The following is a 26,961-nucleotide window of genomic DNA, read 5'->3' on the forward strand; positions in this document are numbered from 1 at the left end:
GTCAAAGTGCTCGACGAAACCCCAGCGGCCATCCAGGGTGAGGTCCAGATATTTGATAATGGGCCCCATCGGAACGCGGACGTCGTCCACCACGATATGTGCCCGAGGGGGCATCCCGCTCTTCCCGTCGTGGAAGAATATTGCTTCCGATTTTGCGGGGGCCATCCTCAGGCCCAACTCCTTAATGGAGCCGACCACACACGCCACTGCGACGTTCACCGTTCCCACGGCTCTCTCCCAGGTCGTGCCCCCACCACTAGTGTGTCGTCCGCGTAACAGACGACGTGGCAGCCGGGGGGTAGGGCCGCGCGGAGAACGTAATTGTATGCGACGTTTCAGAGTAGGGGTCCCAACACGGACCCCTGTGGAACGCCACACGACACGTCCCTCCGCTGCTGAAGTCCCATTTTATCGTGGAACTCCAGCTGCCTGTCCCGGAAATAGTCCTCAACAATGGCGACCAAGTAGGGGGGCAAGAGCTGGTGTCCTCTCAACGCCCCCACTACCTGGCCCCACGGGACGCTGTTGAGAGCGTTGGCGATGTCCAGGGACACCGCCAACGCCACCTCCCCACCCGCGGTCATCTGCTCCGAGAGGGCTCTGATCTGTCTGACGGCTTCGATCGTCGACTGGCCCTCTCGGAAGCCGTACTGACCGCGGGATAGATTGGGACCATTCCGGGACAGGTGCCGGACGATGCGGGCAGCGATGATGTGCTCCAGCAATTTTCCCGCATCGTCCAGCAGGCAAATCGGCCTATAGGCGGAGGGACTCTCCGCCGGCTTGCCCTCTTTGCGTAGGAGAACAAGCCTGGCCCTCTTCCACGACCTGGGAAATATACCTTCTCTGAGGCAGCTCGTGTAGAGCTGCCTCAGGCGATCTCCAATGATGGGAGCCGCATCGAGCCACATCCTTCCGTAAACGCCGGACGGTCCGGGCACCCGCGGCCTCCCTCTCAGTCGGGCGAATGCCCTCTCCATCTCTCCCCCGGTGACGCTCAATTCGCCCGTCCAGCTGGACGGTGGGCCGGTCCTCTCGGGGATGTCCCTTGCGGGAAAGAGGGTGGCCACGACGTCCTCTAGGAACTGAGCGTCCAGGGTTTCCGTTATCGGGGGGGCCCACGGACGAAGTGTCTTCGTCACTATCTTGTAGTGCCTCCCCCACGAGTCTCTGTCCAGGGAGAAGAGGAGCTCCCGCCATGCGTCGGCCTTAGCTCTTCTTATGGCCGCCCTGAGGGCGCTCCTTGCGTCTCGGAGCGCCCCGACGGCCGCTTTTATCTCTGCATCTGTGCCCCGCCGCCTGCGGCGAGTGTATGTTCTTCTGGCAGCCACGGTGGCCTGTCGTAGTTCAGCTAACTCCTCGGATCACCAGTAGGCTGCCCTTTTCGCCACGGGACGGCAGCGGGGCATCGACGCGTCGCACGCGCGCGACATGGCGTCCCCGAGCCATTCGGCCTCCTCCTCCACCGTGCGGGCCGGGTTACGTTCCGGCCAGATGGAGGAGAGAAGGCTCACCTCGAGGCGTCCGGGGTCCATCTTTCGTAGGGCCCATCGACGTTCCGTCTCTTCTCGGCGGCGTCTTCGTGACACCTCCGCGGGGGTGGACACCAGCTCCATACGGATCAAGCGGTGATTCGTCAGTTCTTCCAGAGAGTCGGCGTCCACGTGCCATCCTCGGATCTTGGCGGCCGCCGCGGGGATCGCCCATGTCAGATCGACGATGTACTCTCCCCGAGCCCCCACGAAGGTGCTGGCACGGCCCCTATTCAGTAAGACTAGGCCGTGCCTCGCCGCCCACAGCAGGGTGCTGTCGCCCTTGGAGTCGGTGGATGGGGAACCCCACTCCAACGCATGGGCGTTGAAATCCCCACCCACCAGTACAGGTCTGGGGGAGCGTCGTCTGATATGCTCCCCCAGAGACTCCAAGGCGTCCTCGTATTCCCCCCTCGTTAGGCGAGGAGGGAAGTAGCACCCCGCTACGTCGCGCTACGTGGGTTCCCACTCTACTAGCGTGAACCCCTCCCCCGCCGATATGGGAATCATCGGCGGGGTGTGACGCGCGTGCTGGCTGACCACCACTACCCGGCCCAGAAAGTCCCCCGTCCAGTTGGGGTAACTCTCCGGGATTCGGTAGCGGTCTGCGGCGATGGCCAGCCCTCCCCGCCACTCGGCGAGGCACTGCACGAGCATGCCTTGTGCCCCGGCCGAGTGGTTAAGGTTCGTCTGGCCGAGGGCGAGGGACATTATTGTTGCGTCCGTCGTTCCTCGTCCCGCCCGACGCTCTTGTCGGCCACTTCACCGGCCGCCGCGGATGTGTTCTCCACGACGGCCATCTCTATGTCGGCCACGGCCGACGGCGCTTCCGCCATGGTTGCCGCCACGGGGGTCTGCCCCGCGACAGCGGTAGTGGGATTCTGCCCCATCCTTTTACCCTTCGCTTTCGCTGCGGCGCATCCGGCGCCGCCGATGCGGTGCCCCGAGAGGCGGCCGAGCTCACGGCACGCGGGACAGTCGATCTTAGCGCGGCACTCTCTCGCCGCGTGGCCGATGCCCCCGCACCGGTAGCAGCACCCGGAGCGATCCACGGTGCTTGTGCATTTGGCCTGGACATGACCGGCTTCCAAGTACCGGAAGCATTGGAGGCTCCGGACCGGCAGCAGAGCCACTCTGCAACTCGACCACCCCACCTTGACACGTGAGGCGGCCACCAATTGTTTGGCCGCCTCTACGGGGCACCGCACCCAGCAAGTGTCCAGCCCGTTGAGAGTCCTGCTGACTCCTCCCACCTTAAATTCCGGTGGGAGTCGCTTGCAGGCCCTCGCCAGATCTTGCGCCACCTCGGTGGGGGTGACCGAATCGTCGAGTCCGTAGACCCGGATCTCGGCCGTCTTCGATGGACGGGACACCCTCATCGTCCCTGTCCGCGAAGACGGCCGTTAGTCTCTCGGCTAGCGCGTCCGCTTTGACTCGGCTCTCCCTAACCTCCCATATGAGGGCCCCTGTGATAGCCCTCCTGGGACGGAGATCGTCGATCCCCACGTCCTTAAGAGAGATCGACGATCTCGCCTTTCCCACCATCTCTTGGTAGATGGTGGGGTCGGCACAGGTTATAGAGATGGCTGCCAAGCTGGGTGGGGGGGCTGGCGTCTTGACGGAGGCTTTGAGGCCACCGGCGGCGCTCCCCTTTCTCGTTTTTCCACCGCTTCTATTCTTATGAGCGGGGCCCGCAGGCGTTTTAGCGCTTTTAGTCGGCGCCGTCTCCTTCTTCTTTGCCGCCTTGGCGGCCGCCCTCTTGGCCGCCCTCGAGACGAGGGCGCCCAGGTCGCCTCGTTGTCGTCCGCCGTGTGCGCTCCATCCCGCTTTAGGGGTGACCTTACTCGCCTTTTTCGCCGGTTGGGCGGGAGGCTGGCCGCTCCGCGCCTTTTGGGCCGGCGCCGTCTCCGGGACCACCCCCATCCCCCTCAGGAGGCGGAGGAGGAGCCTCTCGAGGACCCGTTCGATACGGGCATCCTCGTCGTCCCGTCCGTCGATCTCTCCCTTCCTTTTAGAAGGGGCTTTCTTGCCCGCGGACGCGACTCTGTCCGCGGCGGTCGCCAGGGGGTTCAATTGTTTCGAAACTCCCTGCAGAGGAGGCCTGAAGTATGGAGACCGCAGGTCCGCCTCCGTGACCGTTATGTGCGACCGCGGACCCTCCCCCTCCGTGGGAGCGGTTCGTCTTCCCCGCGTTCGGACGGGGCTGCGGGCGCCGGTCGAGCCATCGAGACCCGACCATTCCATGGCCGAGTCCCACCCCGGACCGGTCGCACCGTCCCTCCCTGAAGTACCATGGGAGGTCGACCTCCCTTTTTCTACCACGCTCCAGGATGGCGACTCTGGAGGAACACCAGCTCTTGGTTGAGCTGTCGTTTCTCCTCCGCCCAGGCCAACGCCCTGGAGCTCTCAACATGCCGGTCGTCTTCGGCCGGCAGATCGCCAACGCCCGACCTCGCCATCACGGAGCTCAGGGCTGCGGACAGCTTGGAGAAAGCCGTCCACAGGTCCCTAACGAGGTCTGCTTTAATATTTTTGCTCTTCTCTACAACCTTGGCGATGGCTGCTAATTCGCGGGTTACTACCGCGGCAACCGATCGCAAAGGCTGCTGATCGAACTCTATGGCGAGGTCGATGGCTCTGTCCCTTGCGCGTTTAGCGGACGCTGAGGAGGGCTCCACATCCGGATCGATGATAGCCCGGTGGTCCCTCCTCAGCTGCCGGGCCTTGGCAGTCTTCTTCGCCCTTGCCTCCGCCGTGAATTTCCCGACGTTGTCCGGGTTCAGTGCCGGCCTCCCCTCTTCGTGGATTCCCCCTCGGAATCTGAGGAAGAGAACACGAAATAGGCCGTCCTTTTGCGCCCCTCACGGCTTTCGCCTTCAAGGGACCTCAACGAGACCGTTGACGCGACTCTCGAGAGGCCTCCCTCCGAGGGGGCAGCCTCAGCGCGGGCCAGGGTGTACCCTCACCCCTCTCCCGGAACCAGGAGAGGGAGCCCCGCAAGCGACCCGTGGGGGAGCCCTCTCACCACGACAAGGTGGCAGCCCGCGAGAGGGCAGGACGCTATACTGCACTATCCGGTCAGGCCATGCGGCCCTTGACGGACAGAAAACGTCACGTCACAGTACATTTACATTACTATTATGTTTTTTATACTTTCATACAGTGCATATGTGTTATTATGTTTTATGTATTACTATTTCTTATGTATTTTAATTTGCACTTCGTGGATGTTTTTTCACAATTCTTTAAATATTTTCATACAGTGTATATGCTACTACTATGTATTATTATAATTATAATTTTGTCATGTATGTTTTTATATTTATGTAAGTATTACTATTATGTTGTATGTACCATTTATTATGTATTATTATAATTTTACATATTCATTTTACATATTATACGTTTATATTACATCTATATTTTATATATTGTACATATTTTACATCTGTATACTCCAAAACGAAGATAGAAGGATAATAAAAATATTTTATATAATATATTTATATATTTATATTGATGTAAGTAGGGAATTGGCCGGTTCTAACCCAGGAACTCCGAAGAGGGGTGAGAGGCAGAGTGTACCGTGCGGGAGGGTCCGCGGGGAGGAGAGAGGTGACGTCACTAGATGACGAGGATAACGTCACAGAAGGAGAAGGAGGGAATGAATAACGTCACAAGAGGAGACGTCACTAGGCGGGGAGGAGGGTGATGTCACAGGCGGAGAGGGAGATGAATAATGTCACTTGGCAGGGGAGACGTTACGGGGATATGCAGGGAAATTACTTCGTAAGAAATTAGCAGGATATGCGGAAAATTACGTCCACGTTGGTAATGACGTCACGCGGGGTCGGTGGTTGCCGTGCGCGGTCGGCCGCCGCCGCCGATCCTCGACGTCGCTTCCAAACGCGATCCGCTGCCGTCGACTCCCCCCGTCACCTCCGGGCACGGTCCGTCTCCAGACGCAATTCGCCACCGGTCCCCACCACCACCGCCACCAGGCGCGATTCCCACCGCACGCTATACTCACCGTATATACGTACTTACCATTAATACTTACCATTTTTCCTCTTATGCGTCGTCATTATATATTGAATTCATATACTATATTGAATGCGAATTAATAGTGTACGCTGTAGATAACATTGTATATAATGCATGAAAACTAAATAAAAAAAAAATATCTCAGTGTCTGCAATTATTCTTTTTTTCTTTCCATTCTTTTTTTCACTTTATCTCTGCAATATCGCATTACGCGTGACATCGCGCGCGACAAATTACACTTATTGCATAGTGCGTTCGCACTCTTTGAATTGTTAAAATAAAATAAAATAAAATATAATATAATATAATATAACAAGAATGCATTATGCAATAAGCGTAATTTGTCGCGACTGAGGAAGTTCGCACGTTTTTCTTTCCGCGTGCGCTGTCGCTCTCGCTCGCACCAACGCCCGCTCGCGATTAGGAGATTTCGTTTCTCACTCGCACCGACGTTTCGATCTCGCTCGCCGTTGCGACGACACAATGCACACTGTCGTGTGTTTTTTTAATTGTTAGTTTAATAAAAAAAAGCTACTCGATTCTCTCCTCATACCACATCCTTGAGGATACGATAAGAATCCATGCAGTTTTGTCTACTTGATACATACCACAAAGATGTGAGACACTATTGCATCCTCTTTCAGGATGCGTTCTCTCTCATATGACGTTGTTTCAATTTTCATAAGGATGTCTATTTTTATGCAGTTTTGTGTCCTCGATAGAGACCACATCCGTCAACATGTCCGATGAACAATAGTATATAAATGCGTATGGGCGAGGCTTTTTTCGTCATACATATTTTTTGATGATTTCGAACGTATTAGTTGTGTATTACAATGAAGTCTCAAAGTAAAGAGGTCGAAGAGTTACCGACGAGGTCCACTGAGAAATCGTTTGAACAACTATTGGATGAGGAAGAGGAAGACGTCTTCGATGAAACATTTATGGGCTTATCGATTAATATATCAGAAGTGGATTAGAATACGTTTGTAAAAAAATGCGAATGATGATTCCTTTTAAATATTTTCTAAGGTATATGCTATACTAGATTATTAAAATATAATTTTGCATGTTGTTTTTATATTTAGAAAGTATATATTAGTTGTAGTACATTTTTTTTTATTAAAATTTTTACAATTCTTTTACATATATATTTTAAATTTTTCTTTTATTTTTATTTTTGTACATTTTTTAATCTGAAACCCCCAAAACGAAGCTGAAGGAAAAAAAATATTTAAATATATTTTAATTTATTGATAATAGGGAATTGGGGTTTCCCCCGGGAAACCCGAAGAGGGGGGAAGAGGGGTTACGTGGGGAGGGCCGGGGGAGGAGAGAGGGGGAGTACTAGATACGAGGAAAACGTAAGAAGGGAAGGGGGGAAAGAAAACGACAGGGGGGGACGTCACTAGGGGGGAGGGGGTGATGTCAAGGCGGAGAGGGAGATGAAAAGAAGGGGGGGGGGGGGCGTTACGGGGTATGGGGGAAATTATTCGAAAAAAAAGGGGGGATATCGGAAAATTACGCCCAAACGGGGTAATACGTAAAGGGGGGGCGGGGGGGTTGCCGTGCGCGGGGGCCGCCCCCCCGACTCGACGTCGTTCCCCCCCCGATCGCGCCGTAAAACCCCCCCGTCCCCTCCGGGGGGGGGCCGTCTCAGCGCAATCCCCCCCGGGTCCCCCCACCCGCCCCAGGGGTTCCCACCGCACGTTTATACTAAGTAATGTACTTACAATTAATATTTTTTTTTTTCCCCAGCGTGTATTATAAAAAAAATTTATATATTAAAGGGCAAATTAATGTGAAAGCGTGAAAAAATTTAAAAAGAAAAAAATAAAAAAAAAAAAAATACTCGGTCGCAATATTTTTTTTTTTTCCCTTTTTTTTTTCTTATCTGGGAAATAGCATTACGCGTGAACGCGGCGAAAATACATTTTTGAAGGTTTTTGCACCTTTAAATTTTTTAAAAAAAAAAAAAATAAAATTAAAAAAAATTTTAAAAAATTTTTAACAAGAATGCATTAGCAAAAAGGGAAAAATTTTTGCGCAAATGGGGAATTTCGCATTTTTTTTTCCGCGTGCGCTGTCGCTCTCGCCCCCCCAAAGGGGCCCCCTCGCGATTAGGAGATTTCGTTTCTCCCTCGCCCGACGTTTCGATCTCGCCGCCTTTTGGCGACGACAAAATGCCCACTTCGTGGTTTTTTAATTGTTGTTTTAAAAAAAAGCTACTGTTCCTCCTCATACCCCCCCCCTTTTGGAGGATGGGAAAAGAATCCTTTGTTTTTTTGTCTCCCTTGTCCCCCCAAAAATTTTTGTGAGACACTATTGATCTTTTTCGGGATTTTTTCCCCTTTTAAAAAGCTTTTTTTAAAAATTTTTTAATAAGGATGTCTATTTTATGCATTTTGTGTATCAAATAGAGACCACATCCTTTAACATGCCCGAGGAACAAAGTATATAAATGCAAATGGGGGGGGCCCCTTTTTTTTTCAAAATTTTGATGATTTCGAATTTTTGGGGGTTATTACAAGGAAGTTAAAAGTAAAGAGGTCGAAGGTTCCCCACGGGGGCCCCTGAAAAATCGTTTGAAAAACTATTGGAGGGGGAAGAGGAAGACGTCTTGATGAAACTTTTGGGGGTTCTATAACGATTTAATATATCGGGGCGGGATTACGAATTTTGAAAAAAAATTTTCGAAGAGATTGGATGCTTTCCCCACCTAGGGGAAAAAACGTGAAAAAATGCCCCCAATCATGTATGGGGGGGCAAAGAAATGAAAGATGCTTTAAATTTTCCCCCTTTGGGGGCGCTTTGGGGAAAAAGAGGGGTTTTTTTGATTCTATGGAAGATTTTAATCGTTTTCTCTCCCCCCTGAGAGAAAAATTTTAGGCTTTTTTTTAGGAAAAAATTTCCCCCCCGAGAAAAAATTTTTCCCCAAAGGTTGCACGTTTGGGGAAAGGGGTTTATTGGGGTTTTCACGGGGCAACACCTTTGATCCCCCTAAAAGTTGGGGAGGAAGTTGCAGGTCGGAGAACGACTTTTTAAGGGGGCTGCTTTTTTTTTTAAAAACCCCGAAACGGGGGAAAAACCCAGGGGGTTTTTCCCAAAACATTAAAAAAATTTGGGAAGGTCATCTGTCCCGTGGGCACCCCGGGGAAAGGGCAGATGAACTTTTGTTATTCGCGTAGAGGTGTATGACTTCACAAAAATTTTTTTAAAAAAAAGGAAAAAACTTTTTAAGGGGGGTGCGGGGGGCGAAGGCCAAAATTTGGGAAAAAGGGCGAATTACAGGTTTCTTTTCCCCAAGGGGATAATCTGTTACCCCCCTAAAAAATTAATATGATCAGGGGAGAAATTCGATCGTTTTAAATTTTCGATATTTTTTTCCGTTTTTACATTACCTCTTAACGGGGGCGTGTATTGGATCGGTCCCCCTTTTTAAGATTTTTTTAAAATTTTTTAATTTTAAAATTAAAAAAAAAAAAAAAAAAAATTTTAATTTAAAACTTTTTTGTAAAATGGCCTTTTAAAAAAATTTTTTGATTATATAATATTTAGGTATTAAAACCCCCGCAATGTAGGCCGTGTTCAAATTTTTAAAAAAAACCCGAAAAAAAATTTTGAATAATATAAAATACGGGGAAATTTTTTTTTAAAATTTTTTATCGAAAAAACCCCCAAAAGCACTTTTTTTTAAAACCCAAAAGCCTTTTTTGGTTCCATAATATATTTTTAAAAAAAAAATATCAAAATGTTTATATTAAAATTAGTATTAGGGGAGATATTCTTGGGCCTTTTTGAAAATTTTAAATTTTTTTTAAAATTAAAAAAGTTAAAAAGGGGTAAAAAAAAAGTAATTCTAATTTTGTACATAAAAAACCTTTTATGAAAAATTTTAAAAAACTTTTTTTTGGGTTTTTTAAATATTTTTTTATACCCCAAAATAAAAAAAAAAATTTTTTAAAATTTTGTGAAAAAAAAAAACCCTTTTTTAAAAAGATTTTTCAGATAGAATTTTAATATGAATTTTAAAAAAAATTTTTGGGTTCATTATTTGTATTTTCCCTTTTTAAACATAAAAAATATAATTAAAATTTTTTATTCAAAAAAATGTTTTTTTTATTTTTTAAAAAATTTTTGAATTTAATAGTATAAGTCATAAATTTCTTTTTAATATAATCGACATATTAGAAAAAGTATAAGTATATAAGTTCTATTTTCTTTTATTTGCCCCCGGAAAAAAAATTTTTTTTTGGGATGTGCTGTCGTATTCTTTTTTTTTTAATAAAATTATAAAATTTTATATATAAAAAAAACGGGCCCTATATTCCCGAAATATGTTACTTTTTGGGCAAAAACCCCAAAAAAGGGAAAAAAAAAAGGGGGGAAAAAGGGGGAAAATCCCCAAATTATTTGATATTAAAAGCGAGATGAAATAAAAAACTTGTTTTTTAGTTTTGGGCGGGGACTTTGGGGCACATCCCCCTTTTTTAATAGCTTTTTTTCCTGCACAATGTCTTTTTAGGTCAGGATGTGATATGTTTAGCTTTTATATAGATATTTAACATATTATCCCTAAAAACCCCATTTTGCATTTTAATAAAAATTGTAGTTTTTCCCCTTTTAAAAAAAAAAGTGATGTACTTAAAAATACAAAAAGGGCAATTTTTTTAACAATATTCCTAATGTACTAAAAGGGGTTTTTTTTAAAAATTTACTTGCGAAAAATTTAAAAAAATAAAAAGGTGCCCCCTTCTTTTTTTAAAAAATTTTTCCCAAAAATTAAAATTTTTTAAATAATAAAAAAAAGATATATTTTTAAAAATTAAAACAACACACAAAAGGGGGATTATAGAGGTTTCCCAAAATTTTTTTTTTTTTTTTAAGTTTTTACGTCGGACATTTTTTTTGATTATCGTTTTTTTTGATTTATTTTCTTTGTATATTTTGTTTTGGGGAAATAAAAAAGAAATTTTCACATTTTTTTGATATAAAAAATAATCTCTTTTTTAACGTAAAAAAAAAACCCCCAAAGTAAATTTTTTGTTAACAAACCCCAAAAAAGATAAGTAGCTCCCCCAAATAGGGAATAAAATTTTAAGAAATTTTTTATAATGGTGACACATAAAAATTTGCACATAAAATATAATCAAATTTTCACTAATAGACTGTGTCTTTTATCCCCCATAAAAACAAGTAGGGTTTTTTTCTATTTTTTTTTATTAGGGTTCTACAAAAACCATTATTTACAAATAAAAAGTCGAGCAAAAAAAATTACCCATCCCCCCCAAATTTTTTAAGGTTTGATTCTTATTTATGGTGATTTATGGCTTAAAATTTAAAAAAAGGGGCCCATTAAACATAAAAAAAAAAAGGGGAATTTTACATAGTAGGGGGCAAGGTATTTACTACTCCCATGTTCCACCCCAAGGGTTTTAAAAACCCCCTTGGGGAAAAAAAGGGAAAAAAGTGTATTACATTACACGGGTATACGGATTTCAAATACATGGTTGATCCAAAAATATATCTAAACCCCCGTCAGAGGGTTCATTTTAAAAAAAAAAACTTTTGTACTTGCTGTTATTAAAAATCTTTTCCCCCTAAGGTATAGATTTGCAAACATTTTTAAAAAAATTTTCATACTTTTTTAAAAAACGAAAAGCACGTACAAAAAAAAAGGGGATGTAAAAATTTTACGTGTAATTTATTTTTAAAATTTAAAACCTATATATATATTTTTACATAAAAATTTTAAAAATTATATTATATAGGGTGTCCAAAAGACCCAAAAATTTTAAATAAAAAATAAGGGGATATAACAAGGGAAAAAGGGAAATTTTTCGTGTACCCCGGGATCCCCTAGTACGCCAAAAATACGGGTTCCCCATGATTCACTTTTTCAAAATTAAAATTTTCGACCCCCTTTTGGGGTAAAGGCTATTACAAACTTTTTAAAAAAAAATTTTTCCCAACCCAAAATTGAAAGGGGTTTTAAAAAAAATTTTTAATGATATTCAGTTTTTTTTTTCATTTTTTTCTTTGTTTCGGTTATGTAAGAATTAGTTTGGGGTTCCCCCCTGACATCCCCCCCTTTGCATTTTTTTAATTTTCAGACGCAAAATTTTTTAAATTTTTTCCCTAAAATTGTTTCCCCCAAAATTTTAAAAATCGAAATCCCCCCAATTTTTAAAAAAAAGCCCCGTACATAAAAAACCCCCTTTCTTTTTTTTAAAAATACCAAAAACACGTTTTTCGGGGGGGGATTTTTTTAAGTTAGTAGCCCCCAAATTCCCTCTGACGGGGGTTTTAAAAAAAAGTCGGGGCCCCCGAAAAAGCCTCTAACTTTTTTTCTAAACTCCCAAAAAACACGATTTAGGGGGGGGGCCCCTTTTTTATAATACCCCGCCCACTTAAGGGGCCCGGGGGAAAATTTAAAAAAAGGGCAGCCCCTTTTTGGGCCCCAAAAATTTTCTATAACTACCCCAAAAATTGGGGGTTTTGGGGTGTGAATTTTTTTTTATAGCACCCCCCCCCCGAAAAAACGCCTTGGCAGAAAAATTTAAAAAAATCCCCACGAGAACGCCTCTGACATTTGTTATAAAACAGCCAAAAAAAAGTTTTTTGGTTTTGGGCATTTTTAAGCAGCCCTAAAAGTTTAAACCTCTGGCGGAAATTTTGTCCCCCCGGGTGCCCTTTTTGACATTTGTTATAACTGCCAAATATTTTTTTGGGCTGTAAAAATTTTGTTATAGCTAGCCGCTAACGATTACCCCCCCGGGGAGAAAAATTTAAAAAAGTCGGGGTCACGTAAAACCCCTCAAAATTTTGGGCATAATTAGGAAAGGAAAATTTTTTTTTTAAACCCAAAAATTTTTAAACAATCACTTGTATCTAAAAAAAAAGGGGGGAATATTTTAGGGGAAAAACCCTAAAATGAAAACCCTTTTTTTTGGCTTTATAGGGTGCCAACAAAAAACCCCCACAAAAACCTTTTTTGGGTTTCTAGAGTGCTTTCCAACAAGAGACACGTGCGACCTTTTGCATTCCCATTTTTTTTCGTAAACAAGGGAGATATTGTACTGAGGCTTGTTATAAAGCCCCCAAACCTTCTTATCAAACAGACAAATTTGTACTTTTTTCTTTTGTGAACAAAAAAACTATATAAATATATATACTATATAATACAATACCAACATATTCCCTTACACATAATACCACACACACACCCCCATTATATTATAGGGTGTGTGAAAGAAAACATTTAAAACACTACATTAACAGTAATGTTGGCGGCAATGATACTGGGAACGGGGTCATCTGGTTAAAAAGCTGTTGATCGTATAATGGTTGTTTTCCACACAAAAGGGCTACGCAAAATGATAATTATGAAATATATATATATTAATATTATATTATATATATATATATATATATNTAATANTCATACATATACAAAAATTGTGTATTATCACTCTAAGAAAAAAGATACCTTGCGATATCATGATCACATTATCTTTTCCTTAGCGACTAATTAAGAAAAGGCGTTCACCATATCTAAATTCACGTTATTGTAAAAAGACTCTCTATTATCTTTGAGGTTCTATTATTGATACGTCATTTAAATGTATTCTCCAGGTTTATTCCACTAAAAAAAAGTACAAATAGATGACCAGATGTATGATGCGGTAAAGTAAAATTTTATATTACATTCTGTGGCATAAAAACGTGATCAGTAACTCTTTGAAACTGAATGTATCATAAAAATAATAAAGTAATATTTTAAAAGTACATTACATTTAGTAAAATGCATTAAGTTATTAATATGATGTTCAATCACCATTATTAAGAAAATACAATATTATGTAGGAAGAAAATATTTTCATGACATTTGCTGGAAGGTATGGTCGCAGCATGTTTCTTATACTATGACACTTTTGAGATACACGTCCACGCGTGAGCGGTTCGACCGTCAAGCGTCGAGCGATTGTGAAGGAAAAATAGGCAGCATTTCAGAAATCGGCTCGAAATGCGCAACTAATTTCGAGCACATTGAAGTATACGTATATAATTTCTATAATTTTATAAAAATATATTTGGAGTAATATGTTTATTAATAAAATTTAATAAATAAATGTATTTATTAAATAAAAATTAAAAAGGAAAAAGCAGAATCGAACCTAAGATCTTCAATATTCTGATCTTGCACCCAACGCCCGAGACCACGCGTTCTTGCAGATCACCTCGACGAACGCGATACATATAGTGTATGGAAAGTCGTAAACTATTGTATATCTCATCAATGTTTACGTTTTGAAATCATTTTTGCATTTGCATTTTTGCTACGTTAATGAGAAAGATATATGATTAATATAATTTAATAAAAGAAAATGAAAGAATTTTAATTCGACAAAAATTGGAGATTTTCACATCTGCTGGAGTATTGAATATTAGTCCAAGAAACCGAAGTCTGTCAAAAAAAAACGGAGAACTGGCAACCGTGTTCGTGATTTAAAATTCTTTCAATTTTTGTTATTTCGATAGAGCGAGACAGAGAAAAAACAAACGGATAGAAGCTCCGATTGTAATCGGTGAGTCTCCGCGCGGACACGCCGAACTGGGCCCGCTAGCAAAACAATGAGTCATCTGTCTCTGTCCTTCTCTCTGTGGTCGCTTGTTTCTAGCGACCGAAAATATTTTCTCGACGATCTCGACCGCTTGGCGTGTATCATAAGGAGGAAAGAGACATTCTAGACAATACTTAATTTTTATTAAATTATATTAATCCTTTGCCCTACGATTTAAGTTACGATGGCGCGTGCCATAATTAACAGCCTGGAACATATTGTTTATGTTTGGCTCGATTTCTTTACCACGAATCTCACATGATATTAGTGAAATAGTTAATCATATACCTTTCTCATTAATATATAATAGCAAAAATGATTTCAAAACGTGATAGTTAACGAGATATAGTTTACGATTTTCCGTGTATTTTATGTACCACGTTCATAGAGGCGGTTTGTAAAAACTCAGCGTGATCTCGGGCGATAGGTGCGAGATCAGAATGTTGAGGATCCTATGTTCAATCCTGCTTTTTCCTTTTTTTCTTAACTTTTTTTTTAAACAAATAACGTTATTAATGACAACATATTACTCCAAATATATTTTTATAAAATTATAGAAATTATATGTGTACTTTAGTGTGCTCAGAACTAGTTACACATTTCGAGCCAATTTCTGAGGTGCTGCCTATTTTCCTTTACAACCGCTCAACAGTCGACGGCTGAACCGCTGGATCGCGTGCGGACATGCATCTCAGGAGCGTCACAGTATAAGAAACATGCTGCTATCATACCTTCCAACATGAAAATTATCATGACAATATTTTAGCATGAAAATTATTATAAAAATATTTTCCTTCTTACATAATTGTTATTTTCTTAATAATAGTGATTGAACATCATATTAATAAGTATATACATTTTACTAAATATTACGGAAATGTACTTTTGAAATATTTACTTTATTATTTTTATACATTACATTGATACATTCGGTTTTCTTTCAAAGAGCTACTGACCACGCTTATGTGCCACAAAATGTAATATCTTTTAATATAGAATACTGATAATATCAATTTAAGACTAATAAGAATCGATACAGAACGAAATGCGTAATTTTAAACTGGAATGATTCAACTTCAATAACTCTGTGATGTCTTCTTTATTCAACATGTGAATAAAGAAGGCATGTTGAATAAAGAAGACATCACAGAAGACTAAGGAAAGTAAAGGATTGATAATTTGCTAGAAGATACGGAGCATATTTCTTAGTGCAACGCTCCTGAAATACACATCCGCGCTCGATCCGGTGCAGCTCAGCCGTCGAGCATTGAGCGGAGGCGGCGGGGGGAAAGAAGGCGATGCCTCAAAAGTCGACCCAAAATTTAATATGTATTCCAATAACTATAGGAAGAATACCGAATCACTTTAATAGATAAATAAAAATTATTTGTATGTTGCATATAAAGGCATATATGTATAAAGGCTTGTTGATTTGTTAATTATAAAATTATATTGACATCATCCTTATAATTATATTAATCATCCTTATAATTATATTAATCGCACTTTTGCGATTTGATTGATTATTAGAATTTTCTTTCGGATGATAATTATAAAAAAAACATTTCACAGAAAGTACTGATCGACGTTACATTATTATAGAAACATAATTTTTTTTTGGATTTTTTCTAAAGGTAAATTAAAACGTTTAGAAATACACATATAATTTCAATAATTAAATAAAAATATATTTAGCCTGTAATATATGTTTGTTAACAATGTCTTCAATCACTTATTTAAAAAAAAAAATTAGAAAAAAGAAAAAAGGAATTGATCATGAGATCTCTAACATTCAGATCTCGCATCTTACGCGTGAGACCACGCCGAGGTCTTGCAAATCTTTTCTATGAACGTGGTATATAAGGCTCATGGAAATCATAGAAATATCCCGTAAATTCGTGTTTTGAAATTATTTTTGCTATTATACATAAATTGGAGGGATATAGGATTAGCATAATTTATTAAAACTTATATTTTATCTATAATGTTCCTTCTCCTCTTAATTATACACATTGAGCGGCCGAAATTTTCCAGAAAGCATTTTCGGTCGCTAGAAACAAGCGACCGTAGAGAGATGGGGGGGGAGGAGAGGAGAGGAGAGGAGAGGAGAAGAGAGGAGAGGAGAGGAGAGGAGAGGAGAGAGAGAGAGAGAGAGAGAGAGAGAGAGAGAGACTCTGAAGGATAGACTCGCTGTTTTGTTCGACGAGCCCAGCTCGGCATGCGAAGTCTCACCGATTACAATCGGAGTTTCTATCCTTTTTTGTTTTTTCTCTGTCTCACTCTGTCGTACTTCTGTTTCAATAATTCGTTCTGCAATTCAAGAATGTGATTTCTATCGATTCTGGCATCATCATCGATACATCAAGAACGCATGATTCCTTCTCTAAACAACGATCTTGATATATATTTCTATATATACAAAAATATATTATTATGGCGTTTCCGGCTGATAATATATTGCTGATTTATTTACAATGGTTCAATCCATTTCTATAGTTGAATAGCAATACTACTTCGTTTGCGCGCGACCGATAGGAGGAATAGCGCTTCTTACTAAGACTCGACATCTGAGTCAAAAATGTGCTGTATACAATAATTTCAGACTTTGCATAAGTAGCTGGCGATTTACAGAAAACCTCAAAGAACAATACTATGCTTGCAGAAACGAGTTACGAGCTTTAGTATAAGAACAAAGTGTATTCGAAAATTTCATTTATATGCTACGTCTGTTACGAGATTGCCGCTTGTCGTTCCGACATCCGAGCAGAAAGAAAGCTCAACCGAAACACATCACGTTCCGAACCTTGATATATGCATGTGTAAATAACTCAGTAAATAAAGTTTAAACATGTGTTGTATATATGTACACGCACACACATGCGCGCGCGCGCACACGCATACATACGCACACGCGTATGTATGTATGCTATTATATATGCATATATATTATATATAGATATATATATATATATACACATATATATACACATACATACATATACATACATATATATATATATGTATATGTTATTTTATATATATGCATCAATAATTTACTAAATAAAATGTATGTAAAAGACAGAACAGTATAATTAAAATAATTATCTTCATTTGTATTTATATGTAAATAATATGGTATGTTTCTTGTTTAGGAAGAAATTATTTCAACAAAATTGAAATAAGTAATATCATATTTATTTTATTATTTTTCCTCTCAAAAGAAAAAACTTTGACTAGGGCACGTTTTGATTGATATGGGCCTGAGTAGGTCGATAATTCAGATCATTTCTATGGTTCAGCGACGCACTTTTCATGACAGCGCCGCTGTCGGAATATCGCGGAACTAAAATACTGCTCAGTTTCATGGCTTCACGTCAATTTCACTTGTAATATACAAACGAAATTTTTGGATGCACCTTTCTCTTAAACTAAAACTCCTACCGCGTTTTTAAAAGCATGGGATTGTTCGTTTAGGTTTTCTACAATACGCTAGCTACTTTTCATGAACGTGCAAGATCTGAAACTCTTATATGCAACACATATTGTGATGTGTTGACTACAGAAGCCGATAACAAAACTGTAAGTCTTTAATTTTTTTTCGTTTTTCGTATTCAAATGTAGCTGGCGCTTTGCGTTGTTGTCGATACTTTAATTGTAGAGAAGGATTTTTCAGTCCATAAACACAGTTATGAGAAAGGTGCTTTTAAAATTTAATGATAAAACAGGACACTCCAGCATCCCCTTGGTGGAAATATGCAAAATTGAGAACACAATTTTTGACATCTTCCCCTAGAGATCGTAAGCAGCAAATGGTGAATCTTTTGGATTGTGTAGCTGACGATTTGAGGAAAGTACCATCACTAACGAAAGAAAAGAAAAACATTTTATAAAAAACTATAGGGGAGAGGAAGAGACGTTCCGCATACGATAATCACATATTATATCTACTTACGCATATCCTATTTTATCACGTACTACATAGTTATCTCACTTTTACATACGATTGTTCCTTCACACCGAGAGAGCACACACATTCTCCGCAGGACATGATAAAAGAGAGACGCACCGCACGATTATCACATTAGTTTGGTTTAATCGTTCGTGGCGACATATCTCGACGTTATGGTGCCGATATTCGTCGATTTGCAAGGCATAGTTCTTATCTCTTTTGTTTATTTTTTTACAAAATATGTGTATTATGTGTAAGGTTTTTTTTTGTTAAGGATTTGTTGTGGGTAAGCGATTCGTTGTGAAGGACGTAGCAGTTTTGAGGAATGGAAGCGAGATGACACATTACATCTTTACGTGCCCGATGCCATGGCGTTTCCTGACGAAAGCTGATCAGTCGCACGCCTCATGGCTGATGACACATCATCACGGATTGCGATGGAACGACGGGGTGGTACCATATCGTATGGCGCAGCGTCTGATCGCTGAAGCTGTCAATGGAGAAAGCGAGGCGGTCATTTATGTGAAGGAACTCGAAAAACGGGGGTGGTTAGTGGCGGAGTATAGATAACACTGTATCGATATACAAATCTTATCGCGGCAAGAATTGTGTGTCGTGGTTTGTCAAGGAATTATACGATTTGGCGCATCGTGCGAAAACGATGTTCGACAAGAACGTGACTATGGCGGAATTTACATCAAACGTCGAGTGGGAAAAATTTCGAAACGCGACTCACTGTCATATCTGCGAAAGATCATTTGAGGAAGGAGATTTGCGCGTACGCGATCACTGTCACATAACCGGACGTTACAGAGGTCCTGTACATTTACGTTGTAATTTACATTATCGGGATACATACGTTATTCCTGTATTCTTTCATAATTTGGCAGGTTACGACGCACATTTTATCATAAAAGATATTGCTAATAGTTTTGCGGGTAGAGTTGACGTGTTACCTATAATGAAGGAAAATTATATATCGTTTACGAAACATGTCGGGAATACAGTAAACTTTAAGTGGGGAATGGACTGTGTGAAAGTGCGTTTTGTGGATTCGTTCCAATTTCTCAATACTAGTCTCGAAAAATTGGTATCATATCTCGACAAGAGTAAATTGAAAATCATGCGATCGGAATTTTTCAATCTTGACGCTGAGGATTTCGATTTGCTTATGCGGAAAGGAGTGTTTCCGTACAAGTACATCGACAGCGTTGATAAGCTAGACGAGACTAGTTTACCATCGCGTGAGTTGTTTTACAGTTCGTTGACCGACGAGACCGTTTCCGATGACGATTATCAACACGCGATAAACATTTGGCAACGTTTTTGCATAGAGACTCTCGGCGATTACAGTGATTTATATCTCAAGACAGATGTGCTTTTATTAGCAGATGTTTTCGAAAATTTTCGTGATACGTGTATTGAGAGTTATGAATTGGATCCGACGTATTATTACACTTTACCGGGATATACGAGGGGTGGGACGCTATGTTGAAATATACTGGTATTCGATTCGAATTACTCACCGACATCGACATAGTGATGTTTGTGGAACGTGGTACATGCGGTGGTTTAAGTCAATGTTCGCATAGATACGCGCAAGCTAATAATAAGTACAACGCATCTTCGTACGATCCTTCGAAATCTTCGACGTACCTCATGTACTTCGATGTGAATAATCTGTACGGTTGGGCGATGTCCGAATCCTTACCGTATGAGAATTTCAATGGGTCGACGACATCGAGCGCTTTGACGTAATATCTGTATCGTCAGACTCCGTTGTCGGTTATATTCTAGAAGTCGATCTTGCGTATCCGCAAAGCGTTCATGACGCTCATGCAGACCTTCCGTTCTGCCCCACTCGCGAACGGCCTCCCGGAAAACGGAATGACAAACTACTGATCAACTTTTTAACTCTTTACAATAAGGAGCGCTATGTCGTGCACTATCGCAATTTACAACAATGTATTCGGCATGGACTACACGTACGAAAAATTCATCGAATATTACAATTCGCACAATCCCCATGGCTTCGCGGATATATCGAACTTAATACGAGATTTAGAATACTCGCGAATTTGAGAAGAATCTTTACAAATTGATGAATAATGCGATATTTGGAAAAACGATGGAGAACGTACGCGATCATGTTGACGTTCGACTTGTAACGTGTTGGGATGGGAGATACGGTACGGAAGCGATGATAGCGAAATCGAATTTTCACAGTAGAAGTATTTTTTCTGAAAATCTAATCGCTCTCGAATTGCGCAAACTCGAGGTAAAATTAAATAAACCGATACGTAGGTATGTGCAGTCTCGAAATATCTAAGTTGCGTCTATATGAATTTCACTATGAATACATGATATCGGTGTATCGCGATAAATATAAGATTATGTACACGGATACGGACAGCTTGATTTATCTTCTGGAGTGTGAGAATGTATACGAGAACATCAAGCGAGATTCGACATGAGTGATTATCCTGAGAAAAATGCGTATGATATTCCACGCGTTAATAATAAAATACCCGGTTTAATGAAAGACGAAAACGATGGTGCGATTATGACGGAATTCATAGGACTCAGAGCGAAGATGTACGCATTGAGAGTGGTCGGAAAGAGCGATATGAAGAGAATAAAGGGTATCAAGAAAAATGTAGTCGCGAAAACGATCACTTTCGATGGTTATGCGCGATGTTTGAACGATGTAACGATACAGTCGAGTCGTGCATACGATCGACATTGCACGAGGTTTACATAGTGTCTGAATTGAAGCTCGCTCTTAGTCCGTACGATGATAAGCGGTATGTCGTATCCAAATCGGTCGCTCTCTACCTTGGGGACATTATAAAATACCTCTGTAATGTGTGTGCTGTAATTTTTTTTTATTGTAATAAATAAAGAAAGTTATAATACATTCGTTTTATCTATCCAAGAATTATGTGAACTGTCCATTCCTAACCATTTCACGTACACTTCGTTTTCTCGTTTGCGTAGTATTTTTTCCAGAGATAAACGTCAGGGTTAGAGACTCGCTGTAATTCGTGTTCGTAGAATCCACCAGCTATCGGCTTCTCTTGATAATTTTTCAGTAGATACATTACAGGATTCGTACGTTGTGTTTTAACGATGTAGAAAATCTCGGTGGACCAATTAGGTGTGTTATCCTTTTCAAAAATTGTCTTGAATTTACTAATACGTACTGGATTGCCTATCTTGAATCTCGTTGGAGCGGCAATTTTTACTCGACTGTATACCGTCGATAAGAGTCGTTTTGCAACGACGGATGTTACGTCTATCGGTAGCATCCCGCATAGTTCGATGTTTACGATGATTATAATCTGACAATAGACGCGATAGCTCGTCGATCCATTTGTACGAGCCGTTTAACGTGAATGTTTTCCACATGTTATTCTTGAGTGTACGGTTGAATCGTTCCACTACCGACGCTTTCATCACCGAATACGTCGAATAATAATTTATGTTGTATCTCTTCACAATTTTTTTCTGCACGATAGTATTGTAAAATTCCTTTCCTTGATCTATCTGCAGGTTTCGTGGGTATCGTTCGTCCTTGCGAAATATTTTAGATAACGCTGCGGCTACGTCGCTTCCGTTCTTGTTTTTGAGTGGTAGAGCCCATGCGTATTTACTCAAAACATCGATAATTGTAATCTTTGTTGAAGCGCGCATAAGGACGCATCTCGACTACGTCGGCTTGCCATAAATCATCGCGATCGTGCACTACGATGCGACGATGTGGAAAATTTCTTCGCGCGGGCGCGTGGAGTTCATTCACGAGTTTTCGTTTCTCGACTCTCATCTCTCTCTCTCTGTTACGACAGGAAACGAGCTTTGCGCGTATCTTTTAAACCTTCCTATTCGACAACTGTGAATGTATTTAAATACCTAGACACCTCGATTCAGATGCCGAATCTCGTTCTCGTTACACATTTTCGTCGATATTGTCGACGTAGATCATTTACATGATGCAGCATTTGAATATTGTTAGACACTTTCTGAAGCGCCATGATCATATCTCTCCTTGTCGTTTTAAACGATCTCTTTAACGTCTCTTTCGTCATTATGTTATTCATTCGTTGACTCAGGTCAGTTACACCGCGTTGAATCTCGTTAGACACTTTCGTCGATAGCGCGTTTACACTTTTCGAGACTTCCTCCACGTTGTTTCGCACTTTTTCCACATCGTTCGAGATATCTTTCTGCGTATCCTGAAGCGCGCGCACGATCGTATCTCTCCCTATCGTTTTAAACGATTTCTCCAATGTCTCATTGGTCACTACATTTTTTATTCGTACAGTTACATCTTGATTTAAATACTGAATCTCGTTAGAGTGTGACATCCTCGTCACACTCTTTTCCACGTTTTCCTCGCATCTTCTCCACATCGCTATGCACTTCCTGTGCATCTCTCCTTATCGTTTTAATGATTCCTCGATCTCGTTTCGCATATCTCGAAGCGTACGTTCAACGTAGCTTTTGTTTACCACATCGGTGTCGAATTCCGGCGCGGCTACGTGTTCTATTTTTCGCTCCTTCGCGTCGTAATGATCCGGATTTAGACAAAGCCCATTATCGTGTATGTAATTTCGTAAAGATTCTATCGACGATCGCGACTTTTCGATTTCGTTTCCTCTCATAGACATACCAAATTTATTCACAGACATCATATCGAGTTCGCGCGAGCCTGACTACTGTCGCACTTTTCGTCACAACAATTTATTATAATTTATAATTAATCCAGCTTCGCGAAGTTCTTCGATTATTGACAATATTTCGTTGTCGTGAGCATTATTATCTGCTCGACGAGAAGCATCGAGCAATCGAAGACGATCCACCAACTCGTTGGGATCGTTTCAATAAACGTAATCTGTTTCATTGTCGGTCAATTTCGCAGCGGATGGTATATTTGTCTTTATACCTGAACCAATACTCGTGCCACTGGTTTTATGATGAGTAACTAAGAGCGGAGCGATAATGTTTTTGTATTTGTGTCCCTTGTTATTCTTAATAGGCATTCTGGCGTTATTGTCACGTCTGTGAGCATTCGTCATCAATAATATATGTTTGTACGTTTGTTTATCATTCTCTGTGTAGATAGCGTCGTTTGGAATCTTCTTGAAGATCAGCTCGTATAGACCTGGTGTACCTTTGTACCTCACTCCATCTATGATTATAGTGTCGTTCGTATCTACGTCAAATTTTTTATTACCTAACATCATACCATTTTCATCAAAATAAACACCGTAGACAAGATCGATTTCGTTTTTTGCATTACCAGTTAAAAGAGTATTTACGTATATTTGTCCTAACGGTCCTAACTGACTTTGCAATCTCTGATGACCTTGAGGTGTGTTCAACACCTGTCTGACAGACGTTTCGAGCGATAAATAATCACCGATTTTAAAAACTTCTTCGTCCCGCAAGTTAAAAGGAGTTACCTGTTGTTGTTGTTGTTGTTGTTGTTGTTGTTGTGATTCTATTGTGTCGAATAAATTATAGACGAATCAGGCATAACGTTTGATCGTTTCTTTTTTATTTGTTTGTTCCATGGAAAACGCTGGGGAGTAATTTGTGTTGGAATTGCATCATCGTCATCGTCATCGTCATCGTCATCGTCATCGTCATCGTCATCGTCATCGTCATCGTCATCGTCATCGTCATCGTCATCGTCATCGTCATCGTCATCGTCATCGTCATCGTCATCGTCATCATCATCATCATCATCGTCATTCTCATCATCGTTGTACTCACGTTTATTCTTTTGCTTACTCTCCATAAACTTAATGTCAAATGGTTTACCTCCACGTACAGTGTTTCTAGCAATTTGTTTCAACGGATCGATAATAGGTTTTAATTGTTTCTCCAGAACGATCTCATTCTCCATTATGCCAGTCTTCAATGCTCGGTGTTTCTTACGAATCGACGCGCGTGTCAGTTTCGCTGTTTTCTCCCGTTCAGAGATACTTTTCGTTCTGACCATCTTATCGTAACGTCAAAGAAGTACTTTTTTTACAGATAATTTTTTACACTACAGCGAAATCGTTGAATCCTCGTCTGTATCTACTTTTGCGTAATGCGCTATCTTTGTCTATTACCACAAAACCGTATTTGTGTTGCCAACATAAATGGCACAAAGTGCAAAAATTCTCATACGACATATCAGTGTTCACATGATCGTTATAAATGTGTCTTAAATTAGTACCGTCTTGTTTGAATATTATCAAAAAATTTGCATTATCGCGTATCAAATGTTTCGGTATTTATGCATATGTCTGACAGAGATAAAAACAATCAATGTTCGTGTGTCGACCCATAGAAAAATATTCTCTAATAGTATTCTGATTATCACAAGCCACATCATCGAATACGAATATTGAATTGGGAAGTGCCTCCTTCGGTGGTATGACGTCACGATTGTTGGAAAATGCGTGGTAGCCGATACCATTTATCGATTCGAGTAGTTCTTTCAAATATCGATATTTCGGTTGAAAGAGAGATTTCGAATACACGTTTTCGAAACATATACCATGTGGATTTTCTATCAAACTTAAAGCGTTTGTTTTATCACAGTTGGACAGTTGGACAGCAGACGATGCAACGAAATGTATTCGGTAGCAAAGGGCCGTGTCTACGAATTTCTCCAACCGTTTCATCGGATATGAGTCGCGTCTTGCGGTCGAGATTCGACACTCCTATCGCTCGTGATTGTCGTACGAATCGCATCTACTTGTGTAACGCATACGCGATGTAACCAGAGCGAGTTTTTCGACACTATTTATATCTCCGAGCAGGCACTCGATTCGCACAGTTTTACTGTAAAGAGCAGTCATCGTTGTTGTTGTTATCGCAAAAAAAATGTTTTTCTTACTAACGGATAAACGTCGGATTTTCGATTTTACCGCCGAACAATTGCAATACATATCGAAGATTGTTCTTCTACAGGAATTTGAGAATTACGTGGAGCTACTGTGGAATCGATTATCCGAACATTTAAAAACGGATCCTGAAGTGCAACGCTATCGTCCGTGTATAGAGCATTACAATCGTTCGTGGCAACGAACACACATAGACGGTCCGCCACCACTTATCAAAAATTGCGACATATGTCGTATAAAATAAGATAGCGTGGAATAGGGAATGATTCTTGCGTATAGAGCAGGCTTACTTGACAGGACAATAAACGTGCTTCCGTTTGAAGTACATATACCTGGTTATCAATTTTGTGGACCCGGTACGCGTCTCACGAAAAGACTAGCGCGTGGTGATCGAGGTATAAATCGCGAACATGATATCGCCTATTCGCGATGCAACGATCTCGCCGATCGTCACATTGCTGATCGAGTTCTCGCCGAAAGAGCACGCGAATGTATAACAGCGAGTGATTCGACGTTTGGTGAGAAAACTGCCGCAACCACTGTATGGGCAGCCATGAAAGCAAAAACGAAATTAGGGATGGATATGAAGAGAAAAAAACGAAAAGGAAGAGACTACTTCCGGTAACGAAACGCGGAGGTTTCCTACCGATTTTACCAATGTTAGGTGCGCTCGGATCTTTGATCGGTGGAGCGGCGAACGTGGCGAGAGCTGTAAGCGATCGACGTCAGACGGAAGGTCGCGGACTGTATCTAGCGCCCTACAAACGTGGTAGCGGTGGTAACGTGAGGAAAAGAAAGGCAAAAGGTAAAAAAAAACATGATGGAAGGAAACGTTAGAGACTCTTAAAATACCGCTCTCCGGTGTCACAACGAACGAACAGTTGAGCCGTGCGGCGCATCGTTTGCGTTTACCATTCTTCAGAGTGTTTATGCGTGACACGTTACCGACGAAATCACATCGTAATGAAAGCGGTATCGTAAATCTCGATAATTCGGAAAATGCGGGTACACACTGGGTTGCTTATGCGAAAAAGGGAAATAATTTACTTCGATGGTTTGGCAATCTTAGACCTTTAGTCAAGGGAACGACTCGAATATTATCTCGGAAACAACGTAACGTATAATCATCACTCTTATCAAACGATCAGAGTATTTGTGGTCAGTTGTGTCTACGATTTCTTCGAGAAATAGATTGGAGGAAAAAATATATCTAATAATGCGTTGTGTGAGTCATCTCAGTTGAGCGTTTACCTTCGATTACATCATGTCGTTGATTCTCATGTTAACTAGAACAACCAGTATCCTCATAGCGAGTTACTTCCCTGAGTTGGATTTAAGTAATGATGAATACGAATCTTACGAATTTCGAAACGTACAACGCGATACCGAATGTTACTTCCACAAATAATAACTTCTACTTCGATACCGACGATAAAGTGATAACGATTCCCGAAGGATCGTACGAATTGAGTGCTATAAACAAGTATCTGAGAGTTGCTATTCGTCACATGCAACGACGAACGCCTAACGATAAAGATAATGATGACGATGAATATTCGACGACGACGATGGCAACGATAGTACTCGTACAGAAGAGATACTGATTCTTCGAGCCAATGAGAATACTATGACAAGCGAGATCAAATGTGCGTACCGAATAAATTTTACGAAACCGAATAACATCGGTTCGTTATTAGGTTATTCAAACTCTCGCGTAATACAACAAGTACGCGTCTGACAAACCTGTAAACATTATGAATGTAACTGTAATTCGTATAGAATGCAACATTACTTCGGGTGCGTACAACAACGATAAACCAGCGCATACGATATACGAATTTGCGATGAACGTTCCACCTGGATATAAATTGTCTGATACTCCTACACACGTCATTTATCTCCCAGTCGTCGCG

At 41.3% G+C, this 26,961-nt stretch overlaps 1 protein-coding gene and 1 long non-coding RNA gene across 2 annotated transcripts in view; both read right to left on the minus strand.

The window, feature by feature from the left end:
- The window catches only part of LOC147910078 (uncharacterized), a 111,718-nt gene extending 95,281 nt beyond the window's left edge, over positions 1-16,437 (minus strand). The window contains exon 1 of the long non-coding RNA XR_015544534.1: positions 14,932-16,437. This is a non-coding gene — a long non-coding RNA (uncharacterized LOC147910078). The remainder of the gene's footprint in view (positions 1-14,931) is intronic.
- Positions 16,438-23,026: 6,589 nt separating this feature from the next.
- Positions 23,027-23,654, minus strand: LOC147910079 (uncharacterized). Its single transcript, XM_087404599.1, has one exon. The coding sequence runs from the start codon at positions 23,390-23,392 to the stop codon at positions 23,027-23,029; it is 366 nt and encodes a 121-aa protein (XP_087260725.1). The 5' UTR covers positions 23,393-23,654.
- Between the last annotated feature and the right edge of the window lie 3,307 nt (positions 23,655-26,961).

The sequence above is a fragment of the Acromyrmex echinatior genome, chromosome 3 (genome assembly GCF_024713525.1).
Source record: "Acromyrmex echinatior isolate Ae372 chromosome 3, ASM2471352v2, whole genome shotgun sequence".
NCBI classification, from domain to species: domain Eukaryota; kingdom Metazoa; phylum Arthropoda; class Insecta; order Hymenoptera; family Formicidae; genus Acromyrmex; species Acromyrmex echinatior.